The sequence below is a fragment of the Mustela nivalis genome (assembly GCF_964662115.1).
Source record: "Mustela nivalis genome assembly, chromosome: 2".
NCBI lineage: Eukaryota > Metazoa > Chordata > Mammalia > Carnivora > Mustelidae > Mustela > Mustela nivalis.
Genome location: NC_139021.1, coordinates 2,419,691 through 2,442,157, shown reverse-complemented (window position 1 = coordinate 2,442,157; position 22,467 = coordinate 2,419,691). Strand labels below are relative to the sequence as shown.

The following is a 22,467-nucleotide window of genomic DNA, read 5'->3' as shown; positions in this document are numbered from 1 at the left end:
TAGTTCAGAAGTGGACTTGAGAGCAAGGTTTCCTAGACTAAACAAACAGAGCAGGATACCTAGTTTAATTGCAATGCAGAAGCTTCTAAAAGTCTTCACAATCCCAGAAAAGCTTCAGCAGTTCATTGCAGAAGCCTAATAAGAAGGGAGAGACAAAAGAGGTGCCTGAAACAAGACACTGGTGGGCCTGGTGGGACTCCTCTGCTCGCTCCTTCCTCCTTGACCTGAGACCTCAGGACAGTCTCTGGACTCTGCAGAGACCATGACATGGTCACTTCCAAAAATAAAGCCGTTGGAGGCTCAGGGATCTTCCTGAGCATCTCTTATTTCTTGGTCAAAGGCCAAACGAAGCACAGTCATTAGAAGAATTTCCTAAACCCCGGGAGGGTCCCCAAAAGTTCTCTGAAAAATTTAGATTTCTTAACCCGGGGTACCAGAGCTTCGTCAGCTGTGCACCTGCTGGTGGGGGCAGGGAGCCCCAATGTGGAAGCTGAGGATGACATTCCAGATCCCCAAACTTCAAGACGATGCCCTCAGCAGCCACAAAAAGCAGCGACCTTTCTCAGGTCATTCCTAGAGCTCTCCTGGGCCGCACCGATTGCTCTCACTCAAACGTGCTGATGACAGACAGGTCTTTTTAAAATCCCCCTGGAAGGTCCCTTCCTCGTTCGGAGTTTCGGGGTCCAGACGATAACCAAGGGCACCCGACGCGTTCTAGCTGCTCTATTTGTACACGGAGCATCTCCCAACATTAGGGGATTGATAAAGACACAAAATGGGATGGGAGACCACCGGTCGGGTGAACTCAGGACAGCAGCTGAGCACTTTGGAAGGACATGGGTACAAGCTGCAAACAGAAGTCCCCACGCTGTTGGCCTGACAGCAGCAGCAGCCCCAAGGTCAGGGACCAGAGCAGCAGCAGGCCTCCCGGGACTGGCGTTTCCACTGTAATCCGCTGGAGCGCTGGAGGAGAGCTGTACCCAAGGCCCCCCGGGGACTGCCCACACCACGTCGAGTTTCCCCGGGGCCCCATGTGGGCCTCCTAGGCTGACGGGGCTCATGGGGTTCTCAGAACTCAGCAACCCCCTTAAACTAAAATTAAATTAGCGGGAAGCCTTGCCGAATTCTGGTGGATCCCAGAGTGACGGGCTCTCCCAGGACAGCAGATCCCCCGGAGCCTGGAAGTTCTCCGTAGTGAACGCATCTGATCGAGTTCACAGGGAGTTTCTGTTCAGCCAGGGGCCTGTCCCTGGAAAACGTGTTTTTTTTTTGTTGTTGTTGTTGTTGTTGTTGTGTGACGGTCTTTGTCACCCTGTTCAGTAGAAGCCTCCTTTCTAAATTTAAAAGGCTGATATGTTTTGCCTTTATTGGAGAACTTGCCTTAGAATTTCCTGACCAATCTGAATATTTTATATTTTTTACAATATTTTATATTTTATATTTTTTTACAATTATATTTTTTATAATCTGAATATTTTCTATTTTTACAATTTTTATATTTTTTACATAGAAGAGGAGGAATTTAAACAAAAGTCACTTAATTAATTACTGAGGTGCCTGAAAATCTGGGCCATCTCTAGTACTGACACCGGGAGAAAGAGCCTGTAAGGACTCACATGGACGTAACTACGTTTCTTCCCCGATCGCGTCAACACCCACTGAGCCCAGCAAGACCTCGCGCCAACAGGAGAAAGACCTGATGGCCCCGAGGGCTGATCGTGCCCCGCACCGGCCCTGGAACAGGCCCTCTTGCTGGTCCAGAAACCTAATGGACAGGATGTTGGTTTGTCCAGGACTGAGACGCACTGACAAGATCGCTGTTCTCTCTTTCCCGGTTGTTCCAAACCCAGACTCCCTTCTGCTCCTGGTTCCACCAGACTCACGGGGCTTCGCTATTCAAAATGGCAGACACTGGGTGTGCCCGGGTGTCTCATTTGGTTGAGCGTCAGATTCTGGATTTTGGTTCAGGTCGTGCTCGTGAGATCGAGCCCTGCGTCAGGCTCTAAGCTGGGTGTGGACCCTGCTTAAGTTTCTCTCTCCCTTTGCCCTTCCTCACTTCAAAAAAGATGGTGGACTTTGTTCGGTCTCTTCCAGTGTCCCTGGACCCCAGCAGCCCAATATCTGTTGGCACTGACTTGGAATAGTCGGCAGGATGCCTGGGCAGTCATGCCCCCAAGGGCCCTGAGGGCCCTTCTTATTTGTCCCAAGTGCCCTCCCGAGCATGAAACACCCCTGCATCCCTGGGAAATCGTGTCTCTGTAGGACGGGGGCAGCCACCTGCTGCACTCAGCTCCCAACAAGATGTCCAATGGCTCCTGTTGGGGCTGCCAAGTGAGGAGAAGCCTTGGCAGATGTAACCCTAGGAAATGAGGCTTATTTGCAAACTGCACACGGGGTCCCAAGTTTTGTGACTCTCAACTGATTCAGTGTTTCTCTGCAGCAGACTCACCTCCCATGAGATCCTTTTGCTTTTCCCACCCGAGCCCCATCTCCCAGGGCAGCGCTGTTTATCCCCGTGTTACGATCTCTGCCCAGCGAGGTGAGCCCCAGGACGCGGTGCGGAAAGCAGAAGGATCTCACGGAAGGCAAGAAGCCCCACACGGACTCACTCGTGCCTGTGACCTGTGGTCACTCTGGGATCTCCTGGTCAGCAGGGGCGAGGTAGATGCCTGGTAGACCCCTGCCAGCCCCAAGGAAAGGTGCCGTACCCTGTTCCTCCCTGGCCTCCACCTCGTCTGCCTATAAATACTCCCATGTGAGCACGACTTTGCAGCCCCCTTCTACACACCAGATGGGAGGTTGCCCAATTCATGATTCACTGAATAAAGCAAACAGAACTTTACATTCATTCCAATTTTTTTTAAATAATGGTAAATCTCGAAATCAGGTGCTGTGATTCTTGCAACTTTCCCCCTTCTTCAGGATTGTTTTGGCTATTCTAGGTCCTTTGCAATTTCCGTGTAAAATTTTAATTTTTATTTAAAATTAACTATTTGAAGTAAAATGTTAATTTTTATTTAAAACTTTCATTTAATGACAATTTAAAGTTTTTTAGGTTGATAGGTATTACACTGAATTTATCAGCTGATTTTGGGAGAATCGACATCTTACCGCTGCTGAGCTTTTTTACCCGTGAACATCCCATATCTCCACTTGCGTAGGCTCATCTTTAACTGCTCTCTGTGCTGTTTGGTGAGGCCCCTGTGGACATTTTGGTAACTGTGTCTTTGTGTCTTTCATGTTTTTAATGTCACTAGGTCACTGTTCTTTTTTATTACTAGTCTATAGACATTCAGTAGACTTCTACATATTGATCTCGTATTTTGAGATCTTGCTGATTTCTACTAGTTGTAGTGTTTTTAAAGCTTCTGTAAGGTTTTCTGTATATACGACCACATCGTCTGCCAAGAAAGTCAGTTTTACTTTTTCTGCTGCAAGCCGTGTGTATGTCATTCCCCGCCTTTTCTGACCTTCTTACGCTGGTTAGAAACTTCAGGGGAATGTGCACCAGGAATGCAGGGGTGGCAGCTCTACCCTCCTTCTGGTTTTCGGTAGGAGAGTGCTCAGTTGGTCATCTTTAGCTCAAGTTCTCCAGAGAGATCAATTTCTTTCTACTCCTACTTTGAGGGCCATTAAGATTATGATATTGTGATTTGTAATACGAGATAAATATTTGTTCTTGTCCCATTTCTGGCAGAGCCCCTAAAGCCCTTGGGACTTCCTAAGTGGTAAGAAAGATAAAGGTGTCTTTTGTTTTCACTCAGTCCTCTTGTCACCACAACTGAGTTGAAGCTGATGTGGTCACTTTTGGAGAGGCTGTAGGTCGGTAGCCACAAGATGGGGGCTGGCAGCCAGGGGAGCTGACCATGATTAGAGGGTTGGAACTTTGAGTCCCACTGTCAACCTTCAGGGAGGAGAGGGGGATGATCATTGATGTCATTACCAATGCCCAGCAATTCCTCAGTTATGCCTAGTAACGAAGCCTCCATAAACATGCGGCAGGACTGGGGGCCAAGAGTTTCCATGTTGGCGCAGGTATGGGGAGGGTGGCCGGCCCAGAGCGCGAGGGAGCTCGGCGCCTGTCCCCTCACCGGGGCTGGGGGTCGCTGCTGTCTGGCGGCTCCTGGGTTAGCTGCTCTTACAATAAACCCGCGATCCAGGAATGAGATGTTCTCTGAGGTCTGTGAGCCGCTCTAGCAAATGAATCAAACCCATGGCAGGGGAAGGGGGGTGTGGGAACCTACGATCTGTAGCTGGTGGGACAGAAGAAAAGGCACAAGCTGGACTTGCGGTTGGCGTCTGAGGTGGGGTGTCTTGTGGGACGGAGCCTTCCACCCGTGGGGTCTGATGCCTTCTCCAGGTTGTGTCAGAGCTGAGAGCACATCCAGTCAGGGTCCACTGAGAACTGGGGAATCACTTGGTGGGAAAACACACATCGAATTACCAGTGGATGTTGCCTGTGGTCAAATGCTTTTCCTTAACTGAGAGATGATAATTTCCGCACTTAGTTCTGTGAATGTATTGAATGGCACTTACTGCTGTTCACGTTGTTAATTTGCATCATGTCCCTGGAGCAAACCCCCCCTTCATCGTGGTGTATTATCTTTTTTTTTGTATTTTGCTGGATTCATTTTGTGGATATTTTATTAAGGAATTTGACTTTAACTTCATGACGGGTGTTTATAGTGTTCTGTAATGTCTGTCTGGCTTTGGTATTAGGTTTGTTCTGGCCTCTTATATAACGTGATTTAGTGCATGTTCCTGCTTCTCCTGTTTTCTTTCTTTCTTTTTTTTTTTTTTAAAGATTTTATTTATTTATTTGACACACAGAGAGAGATCACAAGTAGGCAGAGAGGCAGGCAGAGAGAGAGAGAGGGATGCAGGCTCCCTGCTGAGCAGAGAGCCCCACGCGGGGCTCAATCCCAAGACCCCGAGACCATGACCTGAGCTGAAGGCAGAGGCCTAACCCACTGAGCCACCCAGGTGCCCCGCTTCTCCTGTTTTCTGAGAGAATTCGTAGAGAATTGATAGTATTTATTTCTTAATTATGTAATGGAATTAACCCATGAAGTATCTGGGCCTGGAGCTTTCTTTGTGAGAAGGTTTATAATTACGATTCCGATTTCTCTGATACAAGACTACTTAGATTTTTTGTTTCTTCTTGTGTTAGTTCGGTAGTTTGTCTGTGCGATTGAAAATGCTTCATTTATTGGGATCATATTTTATTATTGCCGTTCCATGCTTAACAGATGTGCGGTGATTTTTTTTTTTTTGTCTTGAGAGTAGCACTTTGTGTTTTTAACTTTTTTGGGTCAGGCTGTCAAAGAGCTTATCATTTTATCAAAGTTTTTGAATAACTTATGGTTGGGATTTTTCACTATTGTTTTGTTGCTTTAAAAAATTTCCTTGATTTGTACTATAGATTTTATTATTTCCTTCTTTCTTACTTACTTTGTGTTCAATTTGTACCTTTTTGGAAAGCTTTTTAGATAATGGATTTTAAATCTTTCTTTTTTAACATAGGCATTAAAACAAATTTCCTTCTGAGGTTGCTTTATGTCGAACCCCACAGGTTCTCACACATTGTGTTTTCATGATTGTTCAGTACAAGGTGTTTTCTACTTTCTCTTGAGACCTCTTTGACCCATGGGTCGTTTCGAAGTGTACTGTCTAATTTCCGAATAGTTGGAGTTTTTCCACGTACATTTTTGCTACTGATCTCTGATCTACTTTCTGGTCAGATAGTGTACTCTGTTTGATTTCAGTCTTTTTAAATTTATTGAAACTTGATATACGGCCCAGCAAACGACCTGTCTTGGTGAATGTTCTATTTGCATTTGAAAGAAACGTCAATTAAATCAATTTGGTTAATTATGTTGTTCAAGACTTCTCTATCCTTAGTGATTTTCTGTCTTATTTTCCTATTAATTACTCGTATTCCTGCAGCCCTGCTATTATTTCTACCAGATGCCACTTGTGACAGTGACCGCTGCCACTACTATTCGTAACTGAAAACGTTAACCAGCATTTAGCGAGGCCTCCCATGTACTGAGCTCGGTGAAAGCACTTTGTGTGGATTATGTCCTCTAGTCCTCACAATGAGTATTTGAGCGAGGTATTTTTATCCCCATTGGACAGACCAGGAAACTAAGGAACAGAGAGGCAAAGTAGGCTGCCCAGATCACACAGCTGTGGTTGGTTAAATCTGGACTCAGACCAAGGTCTGCCAGGCGGCCCATGTCCCTTGTCCCAGCCACAGGAGCCCCTCACATGGGCTTGTGGTCAGGGGGCTTGCATGACACCGCTCCTTGGCTGTGGTGGCTTTGTCCACCCTGGCCTGCTTCCTCCCTCCCTGATCTCAGATCTGGTCTCCACAAGCACTCTGGCCCCTTGCTTGTGGATCCAGCACCCAGGATGGGGAGGAAGGGCCTTGTCTGCCGAACACCTGCTTGCACCTGGCATCTAGAGACCAAGGTTCAACTCCCAACTCCTCCAGCGTCTCGCCCCAGGAGTCCCTTCTCCTCCAAGCCTGTTTGCTCATCTGTGACGGTGGGGCTTCTCCCTTCTTCCCCTCCCCCACCCCGACCTTCCAGGGCGAGCAGGCGCTTGGCTCCCCCGTTGCCCCCATCATCCCCGCAGGAGGCCCTTGTGCCTGGGCCTCATCCCTACCTGGGCCAGGTGCTCTTCCCAACAAGCCTTGTCTCCCTGCTTGAAGATTGCCTCTGTGGGACAGAAGGGCATTGCTGGAGGCCAGGAGTGACATCCACGTGGAGGCTCGATCTCAGGCTCCTTCTCCTCCAGCCGTTGGGCACTGGACTGAGTCAGGATGAGTCTTGCCTCTGTTTGTCCTGGCTTTGTGAGTGCAGTGAGCTGGGCTCGGGCTCAAGGTCTGGATAGCTGGTACTCTGTGGCCCTGTTACCCTTGCTCTGTGATCTGAGGTGGCCCATGTTGCCTCTCAGGGCCTCAGGCTCTCTGATGGTGAATGGAGGAGTCCCTCCAGGCTTGGCCATTTGGAATGTGCTAGAATCCCCTCAAGGGGGGGAAAGTGACACCCAGAGAGGGATGTGTTGTGAGAATGGAAAGCTTTTCTGGAACTTTGGAAACTCAACCTCAGAGGGAGGGCTGCTTGGGAATGGCCCTGGGGGTCTCAGAACTCACCTGGGCACAGAGGGACCTCTGCCCAGCTTGCCAGTCCCGGGCAGGGTGTATGAGGCCCAGTTAAGCTGGGACCTGCCTCCTCCCAGCCTCAGAGCCCAAACTCCGAAGCTCAGACTCTGAGGCCTCTCCCGCTGGGCCCGGCCCCCCTATAGATGGTGGGGTCACTACATCCATTTCCTCCCATGGCCCCAACTTCTAAGGCCCTGAGGTCTACACACACCATTCCCTCTTCAAATTCCTACACATTCCTCAAAGCATGACTCAGGCTTGGCTGCGTCCTCCTTCAGAAAGCCCTCCTTGATTGCCACAAGAGTGGCTAAGTGCCTTCTGGGGGCAGCAGTGTGTTCAGCTTACACTTGTGAGTGAGCAGAGCCTAAATGTAACCTGGTGCTGGCCTCTCTCGTGAGGCCATGAGCTCCTGAGGGCAGGGAGCCTGGCAGAGGGCAGGGCTCAGCCAGAGTTGGTTGTTCTGCATTACCTCAACACTCTCCCTGGCAAGACCCCTCCCTGTGGGCCCCCCTCAGAGTCCTCAGAGACCCCACTGTCCAGGGTGTCCCTGCCCACGGCTCAGGGGTAGTGGCTGCTGTGGAAACACTGGTCGTGGATGCCACAGCCCGTGATGTGCTCCTGGGTGGCTCTGGGCTCTTCACACTGCCTGTGTGAGCTTGGCTTCCTTGTCCGCGAGTGAGGAGGAGCGCCCGTCTGCCTCAGTGGCAGGACTGTGCGGCAGTGCATGGGCCCCACATCCAACCTGGACCACCCTCCGAAGCCGCCTTGCTCTGTTCTGCTTCTGTCCCGGCCACTGTGGAGATGCTTACTGTGGGAGCATGGGCCAGTGGGGACGGGCAGCACAGCTGGCTGGCCGGGGTCTCCTTTCATGGGGGTCCTGATATGGCCTGGGCAGGCCGTGGGGCTGGGGGCTTTGGAGGGCACTTGGACCACCGCCCATCTCCCCCCAGGGACACACTTCCCTGTTGGGCACGTGATGCCTAGCTCCGTGTGTCACCCCCCGCGGCAACAGTCTCACTCCCTTCGGTGTCTACCCCAGCCGCTGCCCTGGGGACACAGGGGGCTGCAGAGATTGGCCAAGGCGAGGCCGGGGGTACCTCAGGCCCCTAGGGCAGGACATACCAGTAGAGGTCAGGATGCCCATCACGTAGAGGAGGCTGCGGTGCGGGAAGACACCCGTCAGGACCTCGGTCTCCAGGTGCCGGGCCACCACCTGCCATGAGTGCCTACAGATGGCCAGCAGGACGTTACTGGCCGCGTCCTGGTATGCCTCTTCCAGCTCCTGGAGGGCAGGGGGCAGAGAGGAGGAGTGGGCATCTGGGCAAAGCTTTGGCATTTCATACACATGGTCGGGTTTGGTGGGCGGGCAGTTTTTGGCTGGGAAACCAATGTATACAGTTGGCAGGTGAAGGGCAGGAGCTACCCCCAGGGCTTAGGGCTTCCTGTGACTCTCAACACCCTGGGTGGTCCTACTGTTCCAGAAGTCCACGGTGCTTCTTGCTTCTGAGCCCGGAGTGCTGTCCCCGCCCACCTCTCTGTCCACATCTAGTCTCATTTCAAAGCCCACTCCCAGGTCCGCACTCAGGAGAAGAGCCCTGAAGCCTGTCAGTGTCGCCTTTTGTCCTGGGAGCCCGGCAGCTGGGGACAACGCCACGGCCTGTGATCCCTTATCCCCGTGAATTCAGAGCCCCAGTCTAGGCTTCTGTGTCCGAGGAGTCAGGATGTTGGCTGCTGGGGGCAGAGGCCCACCCCGGTCTGGTGAGGCGGAGGCCAAGGGCACAGAGGAGCCGGGCTCTATGCGGCCACATCTGCTCGTTTCAGGTTCCTCTTGTCTCCGGTCCTGGGAGGGAAACACCCGGGGTGTTTCTGTGGCTGCTGGTGTGAGGGCAGGGCCCCAGGGTCAGCCCTGGGCCGAGGCCAGGAGTCCGTCCCGTGTTTGGTGGCATCTGGAAGTGAGGGGGGTCCACGGTCCCTCCCTGAATGCCCTGCGATGCCGCTGGAAACCTCATATGAAATCATCGCCGTTTATAATTTACTCCAAGTTTCCATACAAGGGCTTTCTCATTAAGGTGGTGGATTGAAGCTGATTTTGCTCTTTCAAAATAACACCTCAACACGACAACATTTAGGAGATGATTTAAAAAGGAAAACAGCAGCCACGTTCTGAGAGCTGGATTGCCGATGAGTGAGAGGTAACGGGCCTGAGCACGAGCCACAGGGCTGGGGCTGCCATTGCTGGGAGACTTGCAGGGGGCATGTCTCCCAGACCTCTGCAGCCAGGGCCCCGGAGAGGGTGCAGCGGTTCAAGAAGGGGTCAGGTGCCCGGTGTTGTGCCCACTCGGCACACCTGCAGGGCCCAGCAAAGTCTGGAGTCTCGGCCTCCGGAGGGGCAGGCGAGGGTCTGTGGCAGGAAGCCAGGCCCTCCACTGTGCTGCTGCCTGGGGGCCTCACCGCTCTGGCTGGGCAGTGTGTTAGGGTCTTCTCTGGGAAATCTGGGCAGCCCAGGACGAAAGCCACAGAGGTCAGCAGAGGAACCAGGCTGCTGTGGGCTCACTGGTAGCTACAGTGGACCCAGAGAGAGAGAGAGAGCTCCCTCTCTGCACTAACCATGGGCAGACAGCCACGCTGGAGAAGCCTCGGATGTGGGAGACGGAAACCACCACCACACCCCCCATGAAACCCAGAAAACAGCTCGTTGGAGGAAATGCCGGCCAAACGGAGAGATGAAAACGTCAAGCGAAGCTGTTGTCTTTAACATCCTGAGAGATAAGCGGAGGTATTACAACTACAAGTGCTATAAACAGCATGATGAGAAAAGGAACATTCTGGGGACAAAATCAAGATCGCGGGAGAGTCGAAGGCACAAGGACCAGACTCGGGAATACAGCTGGAGGTCTGGGAGACAAAGAGAGCCAACGAGAACATTGGGGACCACGGAGCAGCCCGCACCGGCGCGTTAGGTGTCCCTGGAGCCTTGGGGGCTTGAGGAACCCCGGGGGTGAGACCATGAGTGAATTAAGTGAGGAATGTTCCAGAAGCAAAGAGCCCAAGCAGCCAGACTGCAGGAGGCAGGGCTGGAAGGCATGGTGGCAAGGGACAGACCCAGAGCGAGGCGTCCTTGGGGAGCTGTAGGGCGTGCAGACTCAAGGAAGAACGCACGTCTGTCAGCAGGAAGGAGTGGGCGGACAAAGGTCTAACAAAGGCTTAACAACTGGCTTTGAGTCTCTATGGCTACATCCGGGCAGCAAGGAGACCATGGGACTCCGTCACCAACATAACAATGATCTTGTCGAATGGGAAAGTACTGAGCTGCAAAGCAAACCAAAAGTTTATTTGGGGTCTGGGAATCCTAAAGGAATCCTCCCACCCCTGGCCCCCAATCCCATTTCAACAGGAAACGGAAATGTGCTTGGACTGGAAGAGAAAGAGTTTGTACAGACAAAAGCCACAGGCGTATTGAAGCCGTTTGAAAGAATTACGATTGGTGTAGGCAAAACTAATCAGCATTGAGCTACACAGGCTGGGTCACTAGGCTGGTTGTTAGGTCGGTGTTCAGCGCAATAAGCCTCATTCTGGGAAATGCAACACAATGTGGCCGTTTGCGGTCAGCTCGGCCTGAAGCGCGTCCTCATCCAGGTGTAGGCGCAGATGAGATCCACCTCCCACGTGGCCTTGGGAACTACCCTGACTGTCCTGACTTCATTTCGGATGTTTCTGTCCACAGTCTCCCACACAGAGTCCAGGATGATCTGGGACAGACAGATTTCCAGAAATGTCTGGTCTCAAGCTGTACTTCCCAAACACACGTTCTCAAGAAGCTGCTGGAGAGTGTGTCCAAAGCAGGAAAGTGAGCCAGGAAAGAGGAAGGCTTGGGGTCTCCGCGACGCTGCCCCTGGCTGGGATGGGCTACAGGGGGTCCCAGATGGGGCTGTGGATACCAAGACACCAGCAGACATGCTCAGTTGGCTGGGACCTGGGTGAGGACATGCCTGCTCTCCCCTCTGAGTCCTGGACCAGCTCGTGCTACATATAGAAGTGCTCGCACTGGGCAGCACTGGAGAGCTGGCAATGGGCAGCAGTGTGTGCAGAAACAGGTGTCACCCTGCCTCCGAGGGGCTCTTGTCCACCTGTAGGGAGGCTGAGCCAGGCTGCCCCAGATGCCGGTAGGCTCTGCTTGTCCTGCAGCCCTCTGCGAGTCCTGGGATCTGAAGTCCCTGAGGCCATTGACAGACCTGGGGAAGGTCCCGGGACCCGGACTGCATCCTGAGGTGGGCGAGGAGGAGAGGTGCGGTCTAGCAGGTAGGACCCAGAAAGTGGCCGCAGAGCTGACTTAAACCTGGAGAATGGGTGGGGCTCATAGGAGGGCTTCCAGAGGGTGGGTGTGGGAAGCAGGCATGGGAATGGTAAAGCAGGTGGTGGTGGGGGGGGGGACCCAGGGCAGAGACTTCCAGGAAAGGGCACTAAACCACAGCTGACATCCGGCTCTTCCATTTTTGGGCCCTGTAGACTCAGACAAGCAATGATCTCTCCGAATCTCATCTTTCTCAACTGTAAAACGGGCAGAGGAGATGGTCCCTCTGAAGGGGCTGGTAGTAAGAAAACGAAAAGGACAGAAATCGCTTGGTCAACCACAGGGCCAGGCACCCCCACCATTATTTGGATGCTGAGGGCAGCAGCCTGCATTCCCAGAAGTGGCCTATTTGCTGGGATGGGAGGCACACCGTGGACTTGGTCATGTTCTCCAGGGCCAGCTGCATGAACGATTTCTCCCAGGCCTCCTCCAGGGAGTCACTGGACTCGATGACCGCCTCCAGGACGTGGAATAGCCGGAACTTGTGTCGGGAGGAGATCTGTGGGTGGCAGAGGGGGCAGAGATTCAGAGACACGTTGGGTCTGGTCACACGGGGAGTGGCTGCCAGTGAAAGCCTAGGTGTGGGGAGGCTGTGGAGGCCAGAGGGAGAGGATCACAGCGGATGCACTTGGCCATTTGTCCAATAACAATTTAGTGAACATTCACTATATGCAGGCCCTGAGCTAGGTTTTACAAAGACAGATGAATAAAAGTGTTTCTATCCTTAGGAACTGCTATGGGGTTTTATTTTCTTATTTTTTTTTAAAACTAAAAGATTTTATTGATTTATTTGAGAGAAAGAGAGAGAGAGAGAGCACACACATGAGAACACACAAGTAGGGTGGGGACCAGCAAGGGGAGAAGGAGAAGCAAGCTCCTGGCTGAGCAGGGAGCCTGATGTGGGGCTTGATCCCAGGACCCTGGGATCATGACCTGAGCTGAAGGCAGGGGCTCAATCAACTGAGCCACCCAGGTGTCCCTGCTATGGGATTTTAAAAGCATTCTGCCTCTACAGTCAGTTCATTCATTCATTCACCCATTCATTAAAAGTTAATCAGATCTTCCACCTAATTATCTATCCATCTATCTACCAACCTATCCAAACATCCATCCATCCATCCATCTGTCCGTCCACCCACCCAACTATCCACCCATCAACTCATCCAAATATCTATTCAACCATCCACCCATCTATCCACCTATCCATCCATCCATCCATCCATCCATCCATCCATCCATCCATCCACTCATACAACCTTCTATCCATTTATCTGTCCATCCGCCCACCCACCTACTTATCCATCCAACCATCCAACCATCTGTTTATCTATCCATCCATCCATCCATCCATCCATCCATCCATCCATTTATTTGTCTCTGCCACTTAATTGTTCTGTGACTTAAGGCAGATCACATTCCTTTCCTAAGATTGTTTTCTTATTTATGGGGATCATAGCTTCTATACCATGAGGCTATTCTGAGGCTGACCACACCCTCAGAACCCTCATATTGGTCCACCTTCTTCCCTCCATACTCAGCCTATTGGACATATGAGGACATCAACTTGTCCCAAACCATTTAGCTTTGCCAAAGAGCCAAGATTTGAACTGGCCCTGGGGTCTGGCCCTCCCCTCTACTCTCCATGCAGTCCCTCCAATGGCTCAAGAAATTCCCACCTCAGGATTGTCTACAAAGTAGTCATGGATTGTTTCCAGCACCAGGTTGGGGGCCCCATAAGCCATGTTCTTGATCTTCTTGATGATGTACTTCAAGCGGAGGGGGTCTGAACTATTCAGGTTCCGGAGCATCTTGAAACAAATGGCTAAAGAAGATAGAAAAAGTGTGAGGGTTAATGTGCTGTGGGAAGGTTACATTGTGCTATCAGGGATAAGTGAGAAGGGAAGGAGTAGGGCCAAGAATGGGAAAGAGTGATCTGAAAATGAGGACTGAAGAACTGAACACATTGGGAATTCCTGACTATCCAAACAGTCCTCCTGGAGTTTGCAATAGGATAATAAACAGGAATGCATGAAGGCTTCACACCTTTATTCGCCCAGGCATATTTCCATTCATTCATTGATTCAACCACTTTTTCATGCATCCATTTATGCAGTCGTCTATCATCTGCCTACCCATTGATTCATCTATCCATCCACTCACACATTCACCCATATGTCTGTCCATCAGTTCATTTATCCATCCACCTGTCTGTCCATCCTTATACTCACCCATCAATCCATGCATTAATAAATGTATCCATCTATCCGTCCGTCACCCATTTGTTCACAAATTTATCTACCTGTCCATACACCCATCCATTCATAAATTTATTCATCCATCCATCACATATAACTCAAATTAGCCACCCATCCTTCTGTCCCTCTATCTGTTCATTCATTTACCTCTTCACACTCCAACTAGTCATTCAACATTCAATGATATTCCTTCTGGATCATCACAGGGTTGTGAGTGAGGGCTCAAAGAGGAGTCATCACCCAGCTCAGTTCTGAAGGAGCCTCCAGGCCATGGGAGTCCTACCCACTATCAGTGGACTCTGGTTCTGTAGTTCTATAAAAAGCCCTGGGCACACAGAGAGGGGAGGGGCAATACATCCCTACAAAGATGGAGAGACATTCAGGACTGGCTACTCAAAGGAGGTGGCAATTTAACTTTGCCTAGAAGAATGAAAGCAAGTCATCCTTTGAATGAGGGGGAAAGGATTCATGTGAGAAGGCCACGCCTAGACTGAGGTCCTAAGGCATGCAGAGGTGTGGGGAAAAGTGGGAAGGTGAAGTGTGAGGGAAGGAGGGATTTTTTTTTTTTAGCCTTTAGATGGTGCCTCAGGAGGCATGACGAGGCCAAGAAAGGTGTGTAGGGCTCTCTGCTAAAAGTCTCACTATGTCCACAAGGTCCTTGACATCCCCAAGATCCCAGGGGTGTGGATTCCTTCTGGTCCTCATCCCCAGAACTTTTTGAGTGGAGGGAGCTGATGGGGTCTGCTGAACCTGACCACCCCATCTACACCCTGCCAGAGTCCCAGGGCTGGTGATCACCTGCATTGTAGGCTTCCTCCATGAACATCTTGTGCTCCTTGGGCACCAGAGCAGCCTGGCTGCTCTGTGACTTGCAGAGCAGGATGGTGGTGGGGTGTGTCTGTCTGTCCCTGTGGGCAGGTACCTTCATGTAAGATAGGTCCTTCGTGGATCTGGAGACAGGGGAGAAGATTCTGAAATGGAAAAGAGGTCCAGGGTGTATCTGGGCACCTTTGTGTGCATTCACGAATGCAAGCCCAGTAGACACTGAGAGCCATGTTGGTCAGGATCAGGCTTGGCAATATCCTTCTGTGTGTCCGCCTTTCTGTTCAATGGTCTGAATGAACTCTGAAGGGGGAGTAGGGAAGGAGTCTGGAGGCCTCAGGGTGTTGTTAAGTAGGCAATATCGCCTGTGGGCCTGGAACGGACTGACCTCTAGCAAGTGTTGGTGGCAAAGACATGACTGGCAAGACCTGGAGGGCTCAGGGTATGGCATCCCCAGCTCCAGCTCTTACACTGACTTGGAGGAGCCAGTATTTTCAGGACCACACACAAGACTGTCCTGGCTACCCAGATGCCACTGAAAGGGTCTTTGAGGGAGGCCCAAGAGCTGCAGAGCAGGTGGGAGCAGGAGCCATGAAGATGGATGCATTGGACCAGAACCCCCTCTGTGTCCCAGGTCCCATCATCCTGGCACTTGAGAACAATTATGTGTGCATGATGGAGACACCAAGAAGAGCTGTGTGGCAGGGGCAAGGGAGGACATCAGCTTGTGAGGTTGCTTTACTACTTCCTCTCCCTCACCTCTTCTTTGGAAAATATGGGGGCAGGACTCCCTCAGACTGTGTTCATTGCCAGAGTGGGGCAAAAGGGGAGGCATCTTTTATTTTTTGGGTAGTACCCAAGCTGTTTGTCTGACAACTTCCCCTTGGACCCCCCTGGCAGGAGTGGGTTCTGCTCTACCTGCTGCAGGACCTCATTTCTTGTCCACTCACAGTTCCTAGTTCCTGAGTACTGACCATGGGCATGGTGTGTTCATTCTAGCCACTAAGGATATAACTAAAGATATATGGATATCTAATGTCTGATATTAGTGGGATTATATATTTCCCCCCCAATTTTTGAGTTGTTAAGGCAGAAGGAGGAACCTGGTCCTTGTTGCTCCATCTTAGAGGGAAGCACTGGTATTGTCTTCATCATCTTCAGGACTTGGGTTTTTTTCCTGAATGCAGTGGGAAACCCGAGTGTTTTGAGTGACATGATATGACATACATTTCTTATGTGGTAGAACAAATTAATAGGTAAATGTTAAAAGAAATGAACCATCGTCTAATATACCACATAATGTATCTATAGAATTAGTTGATGATTTTTGTCCTGTTCACACTGAATAAAAAATTGCCAGGCAAACATGGCAGCAAGAAATTATAACCCCTAAGTAGGAGAAAAAAAATTGATAAAAAGCAACACAGAAATGACACAAATGATGGAATTAGTAGACAAGGACATTAAATGTTGTTGTAACAATATTCCACATGTTCAACACGGTAGATTAAAACAGAAGCATGCTAAGGAGAGACATGGAAAACATCAACAAGGTGAAGAATACAACATCTGAGATTAAACATACACTGGATAAGTTTAACAGCATATTAGACACAGTAGAAGCAAAGATTAGTGAACTTGAAGATACCATAGCAGAAACTACCCCCAAATGGGACACAAATAGAAAAAAGGCTGGAAAAAGTGGAATAGAGCAATCAGTGAATTCTAGAACAACCTCAAAGGGCATAGTGTATATGTAACGTAAATTCTCACAGAAGAAGAAAGGGAGATAGAAAACAGTATTTGAGGAAATAGTACCTGAAGTTTCTAAACTAATAAAAACTAAAAATCGCACATATCCAAGAAACTCAATGAACCTCAAGTGAAGGAAACATAAAGAAAACCAAACCAAATAACATTGAAATAAAATTGCCTAAAGCCAATGCTAAGAGAAAATTTTAAGACAAAAAGCCAGAGGAAAGTCAGAGAAAAAAAAATTATAGACAAAGGTATAAAGATAAGAGCCAGAGTATAGTTATAGTCAGAAATAATGCAAGCAGTGCACCTGGGTGGCTCAGTCATTAAGCATCTGCCTTCAGCTGAGGTCATGTTCCTGGGGTCCTGGGATTGAGCCCTGTTTTGGGCTCCTTGCTCTATGGGGAGCCTGATTCTCCCTCTCCCTCTGCTCTGCTGTGTTGCCTCTTTGTCTGTCTCTCTTTGTTAAATAAAAAAAAAAAAATCTCAAAAAAAAAAAAAGAAATAATGCAAACATTGGAGACATGGAGCAGCATTTTAAAGCACTAAGAGAAAACAAACAAACAAACAAACCTGGCAAACTAGAATCTTCTACTCAGAGAAAAAAAATTTAAAAACTGATGGTATAGCCAAACCTTTATCATACACGCTGAAGCTGAAAGAATATGTAGCCAGCAGATCTGCACTATAAGAAGCGCTTGAGGAAGTCTGTCAGGCAGAAGGAGAATAACACCAGATGGAAATATGAAAATACACAGAAGAATAGAGAACAGTGGACATGGTGAGTACGTAGGTGAATGTAAAGTATTTTTTCTTATTTTTCAAGTTTAAAGTAAAAATAACAATGCTTTGTAGGACCTACAGCAAATGTAGAAGTAAAATATATGTCAATAATACCATGAAGGCCAGGAGAGGGAAATGGAAATAAAATATTATAAGACTCTTATACTATAAGTAAAGTGGCATACTATCACTTGAGGGTAGGCTGTGATATAGTAAATCTGTAAACCATAAGCCCTAAGCAATCACTGAAAAATCAGAGAGTAAAACAAAAATCTATATAGCTAATAAGCCAACAAAAGACATAGAGGCAAAGAGGAAAAATAGAAAAAAGAAGAGAAGAAACAAAATGAAAACAAATCACCAGATGATAGATTAAAACCGAATCATATCAATAGTCATATTAAATTCAAGGGATTTAAATACCTCAATCAAATAGCACAGACTGTCAAATTGAGTAAAAAATCAACACCCAAGTATATGCTGCCTATAAGAAACACACTTGAAATATAATAGGCAAAAATCAATGAAAAACAAAGGATGAAAAAGGTACATCATGTTAACAATAATCAAAAGAAAACAGAAGTGGCTATATTAATATCAGAAAAAGTATATATTTGAATGAATAATATAACCAGGGATAAAGAAAATCAGCTCATAATGATAAAGGGATCACTCATCAAGATGACTTACAATTCTAAATGTTCATGCACCTAATAACAGAACTTCATAATATATAAAGCAAAAAAGATAGAACCAAAGGGAGAAATAGTTGAATAGTCGAATCATAGTTGAAGCTTTCAGCATCTCTCTGTCAATAATTGATAGAATAAGAAGACATAATTATTAAGGATATAAAAGATTTAAATCATACTCTTAACTAATGTATCTAATTGGCATTTACAACACTCTCCATCTAAAATGGAAGAACACACATTCTCTTCAAGTGCACGTGCAACATCTACAATAGATGATATTCTGAGCCATAAAATAGTCTCGATAATTTTAAATGATTCAGATCAAACAAAGCATTCTCTTTGACCACAAGAGAATGACATTAGAAATCAATAACAGAAAGTTAGACGGGAAATCCCCAAATATTTTGAAAACTAAGCAACAATTTAAAATAATACATGTGTCAAGAAGAAAATAAAAGAGAAAGTAAAAAATATTTTGAACTAAAAGAAAATGAAAACACAACATATAAAAATGCATGGGGTGTAGCTAAAGCAGTGCTTTGAGGGAAATTTATAGCATTAAAACTTAAAGTATTAGAAAAGAATAGAGGTCTGAAATCAATGACCTAGTTTCCATTTGAGAAAGCAGGGGAAAAGGGGAAAATTAAACCCAAAGAAAGAAAATAATAGAAAGTAGAGAAGAAATCAGTAAAGTACAAACAGAACAACAATGAGAAAATCAATGAAACCAAAAGCCAGCTCTTTGAGAAGATACATACATTTGATAAACTTCTATCAGGCTTTATTAGGGCAAAAAAAGAAGATATAAATTACTAATATAAAGAGCGAGAATAGGTACATCATTACAGATCCTACAGACATTAAAAGAATAATGAGAATATTATGAACAACTTGGTGCCAATAAATTTGACAACCCAGATTAAGTGAATTCCTTAGCCATAAAATACCAAAGGTCAATCAAGAAGAATTGAATAACTAGAATAGACATAGAATAGACATTTGTCTGTTAAAAACATTGAATCTGTAGTTGAAGACCTTCCCACAAAGAAAACTTTAGGCCCAGGTGGCTTTACTCTTCAATTCTACCAGGCCTTTAAGGAAGACATGATAACAATACCACATAACTTTTCCAAAAAATTAAAAAGGGAACACTTCCTGACTCATTCAGTGAGGTAAGCAGTAGTCCCCTGATGCTAAAACCAAAGAAAGGCACCGCAAACTTCCTTAACGTATGAATCCAAAACATACAGATGTGCATATCTACCATGACCAAGTGCGCCTCTTCCTGGGCCGGCAAGGCTGGTTGAACAATTGAAAATCAGTCAGTGTAACTTATCGTATTGGTAGATGAAAGAAGAAAATACTATGATCATCTCGGTAGACGCAGAGAAAGGATGTGACAAAATGCAACATCTGTACGCAATAAAAACAAGAATTAAAGGAATTTCCTTAACCTGATTAAAAACATCTACAAGAATCCTGTAGCTAATATACTTAATGGTGAAAGACAGAATGTTTCCCCCACATCACTGGGAGTGAGGGAAGGAAGTCTGTTTTCACCATTTCTGTTCAATACGGTACTGAGGGCTCAGTCAGTACAAACAGGTAAGAAAAGAAATTAAAAGTGTGCAGACTGGAAAGGAAGAAATGAGCTATCTCTACTTACAGAGGATGTTATCACCTACTTAGAAAATTCCAAAGAACCTACCAAAACCTACCAGAACTGAACAGTGACTCCAGTAAATTTGCAGAAGTAAAATCAGGATGCAAAAATCAGTTATATTTCTCTACACTATGAGCTGTTGGGACTTGAAAATAAAAAGGTACCCTATACAGTAGCATTAAAGATCATGAGCTATTTAGGTACACTGTCTAGCAAGTAGTCGTGAGGTCTATGAAGTGTAAAATATAAAATAGCAATCAAAGAGATAAAGACAACTTTAATAAGTAGAGAAATATACCACGTTCATGGATCAGAAGACTTAATATTATTAAGATGTCAGTTTTGTAAAAATATATCTAAATATTCAATGCAAAAAGTCCAGAAAAATACTCACATGTACAACTGATTTTTAAGGAAATTTAGCTGTATTAATTTAATTTAATTTTTAAAAGTAGGCTCCACACCCAATGTGGGGCTTGAATTCACAACCCTGAGATCAAGAGTTGCATGCTTTACCCACTGAACAAGCCAGCTGCCCCAAGGCCAACTGATTTTTGATAAAAGTGCAAAAGAATTCAATTAAGAAAATGTATGCATCATTTTCTTATGATGCAAATGGTGTGCAATAATTGCATGTACACATGCAGAAATGCCCCCAATTTATACTTCACACTCCATACAAAAATTAACTCAAGATAGATTGCAGACCTAAAAGTAAAACCTGGGATCCAAACTTCTAGAAGAAAATGTAGGAGAAAATCTTTGCGATCTTGGGTTAGACAACGATTTCTTAGATGTTACACCAAAAGCACAATCCATAGAAGAAAAAATATTAAGTTGGATTTCATCGAAATTAAGAACTTCTTGAAAGACATCTAGAAAAAAATGAACAGATGAGCTGTGTACTTGGAGGGAATATTTGCAAATCACCTATCTCATAAAGATCCGTATCCAGAACACATAAATAACGCATGAAACAAAATAAAAACTCAGGCACAAACACAAAAAGTCTAACAAAATACAGAAAGAAGATGTGAGCAGACGTCCCACCAAAGGAGACACGCAGATGGCAAAGAAGCACACAGCCAGCGCTTCACATCATTCTTCACGAAGGAAACAAGTGAAAACCAAAGTGGGATATTGCTACACATCTACCAGAATGGCTAAAACTGGGGGAAAGCCTGAAAATACCAAGTGCTGGTGAGGCTCTGGGGTCCCTGGACCTCTCGCACAGAGCTGGTGAGGCTGTGAGCCGGTGCAGCCAGTGCAGAAAGCAGGCGGGGTGCTTTCTGAGCAGGCTGACCCCGACCCTGCTCCTCCACTCCTGGAAGTCACAACCTACTTTCACGCAAAATCTGCATGCGAACGTTTGTCATGGCCGTGTAAGAACCCCAAACTGAAGATATGCACACGTTCTTTGGTGAGTGGATAAGTGCGTAAGGAAACTGTATTACATCCACGGGAACACAGTCAGCAAGGAAAAGAAAGGAATCCCTGAGAAACGCAGCAACGTGGGTGGTTCTTAGACTCATCAGGCCATGTGAGAGAAACCAAGCCCGGAAAGCCACGCTCTCGAGCCCATCCTGATGGCTTTCTGAAGGAGGTCAACGAAACAGAACACAGGTTAGTGGCCTCTGAGGATGGGGAGTTGGGGGAGGGCTGACCACAAAGGGGACGGGGGGTGGGATCTTGGGGAAGGTAAGACCCGTTTCCTATCTTGCTTGTGGTAGTAGATTCACGGTTGTATGACTTTGTCAAAATGTTCAGAATTATCCACTAAAGAGAGTGAATTTTACTCTACATAAATTATACCATAACAAAAAAAAAAGCAAGATCTCTAAGAACAGAAATAATTTCACCCTCTCTCTGGTCTCATTTCCTTCTGCTTTCTCTTGCTTACTCCAGCGCAGTCACACCGGGCTCCTGCTGATCCTCAGACCGCCAGGCATGTTTCTACCTCAGGACCTTTGCACCCTTCAGTCTGACCCTTCGGTCTGGGGAACAACCTTCCTCCAGAGAGCTGCTTGTCTCGGTTTCTCGCCTCCTTCGAGTCTTGGCTCAATGGTCACCCCCTAGATGAACTTCTTTAAAACAGCAGCCTGACCCCACTCTTCTTTCTACCCCTACCCCCGCTCGATTTTTCCCCCATCACTTTTAACCTTGTCACCAACTTACTTTATTACATCCACTGTTTGTGGCCCGTCTGCCCCACTGGAAGGTAGCCCCAAGGGCAGGGATCTTAATGTCTTGTCTCCAGTTGTATTCCCCAACACCTACACAGCGCCTGACACCCCAAGCAGGTGCTCACCAGGTATTGGGATGACCAGCAGAGCGATGTATCAAAGCAGCAGCGCATTCTCCTCTCTGGAAAAGCCCCGCGACAGCCCCCAGCTCTCTCCCTCACCGCGCCCTTGCCAAGTTCCTGTCGTCCAAGCTCATTCCACTTACTGGTCGGCCTTTGCTCTCCTGGGCCCGCTGCCCAGAGCGTGGGTCCTTTTTCCTCCTCTCTCCCTGTCCCTTGCAGGGTGACGCACAGAGGCCCACCCTTCAGCCTTCTTGACCTGGAAAGAGCATCCTGGGGGGGCCTCCCCCGACTCCCCGGCTGACTCAGGGCCCTCCCTGGCTGCGCCCGCTCCCTGGTGTCGCGGCTGACCAGCCGCTGACCCTCTTCCTTCCCAGGTGTCCCTGGGGATGCGTTGGTTGTCCCCCGGTCCCCAGAACGTCCCAGGCAGGCTGCCAGTGAAGGTGGACAGAAGGCGCGAGTGAGCGGGCGAGGCTGAGACGCGCTGCCTCGGGGGGCCTTCCGCACAGCGAGACCCGCCTCCTCCTGTGCTCCTGGAGCCGTTCCTGGCAGCCTGGCCTCCTCCAGCTCCCTTCCCAGATGGCGTTCGTGCTCGCTCCATCCCAGAGCCGTGCCCAAACTGAGGACCCTCCCCACCGTCTGCCTCTTGGGGAACCAGGGACCAGGTGGCCAA

General features: G+C 47.9%; 1 protein-coding gene across 6 annotated transcripts in view; it reads right to left on the bottom strand.

Moving 5' to 3' along the window:
• The window catches only part of LOC309859665 (maestro heat-like repeat family member 5), a 66,306-nt gene that overhangs the window by 41,805 nt on the left and 2,034 nt on the right, over nt 1–22,467 (bottom strand). For 5 of the 6 annotated variants that reach the window (XM_082720615.1, XM_082720618.1, XM_082720619.1 and 2 more), the window contains exons 2-6: nt 14,573–14,745; nt 13,196–13,341; nt 11,890–12,018; nt 8,291–8,450; nt 6,670–6,722 (exon numbers count right to left, since the gene is read on the bottom strand). In XM_082720615.1, coding sequence (XP_082576741.1) covers nt 6,670–6,722; nt 8,291–8,450; nt 11,890–12,018; nt 13,196–13,341; nt 14,573–14,745 — 661 coding nt within the window. The remainder of the gene's footprint in view (nt 1–6,669; nt 6,723–8,290; nt 8,451–11,889; nt 12,019–13,195; nt 13,342–14,572; nt 14,746–22,467) is intronic. The other variant, XM_082720616.1, reaches the window with a different exon arrangement.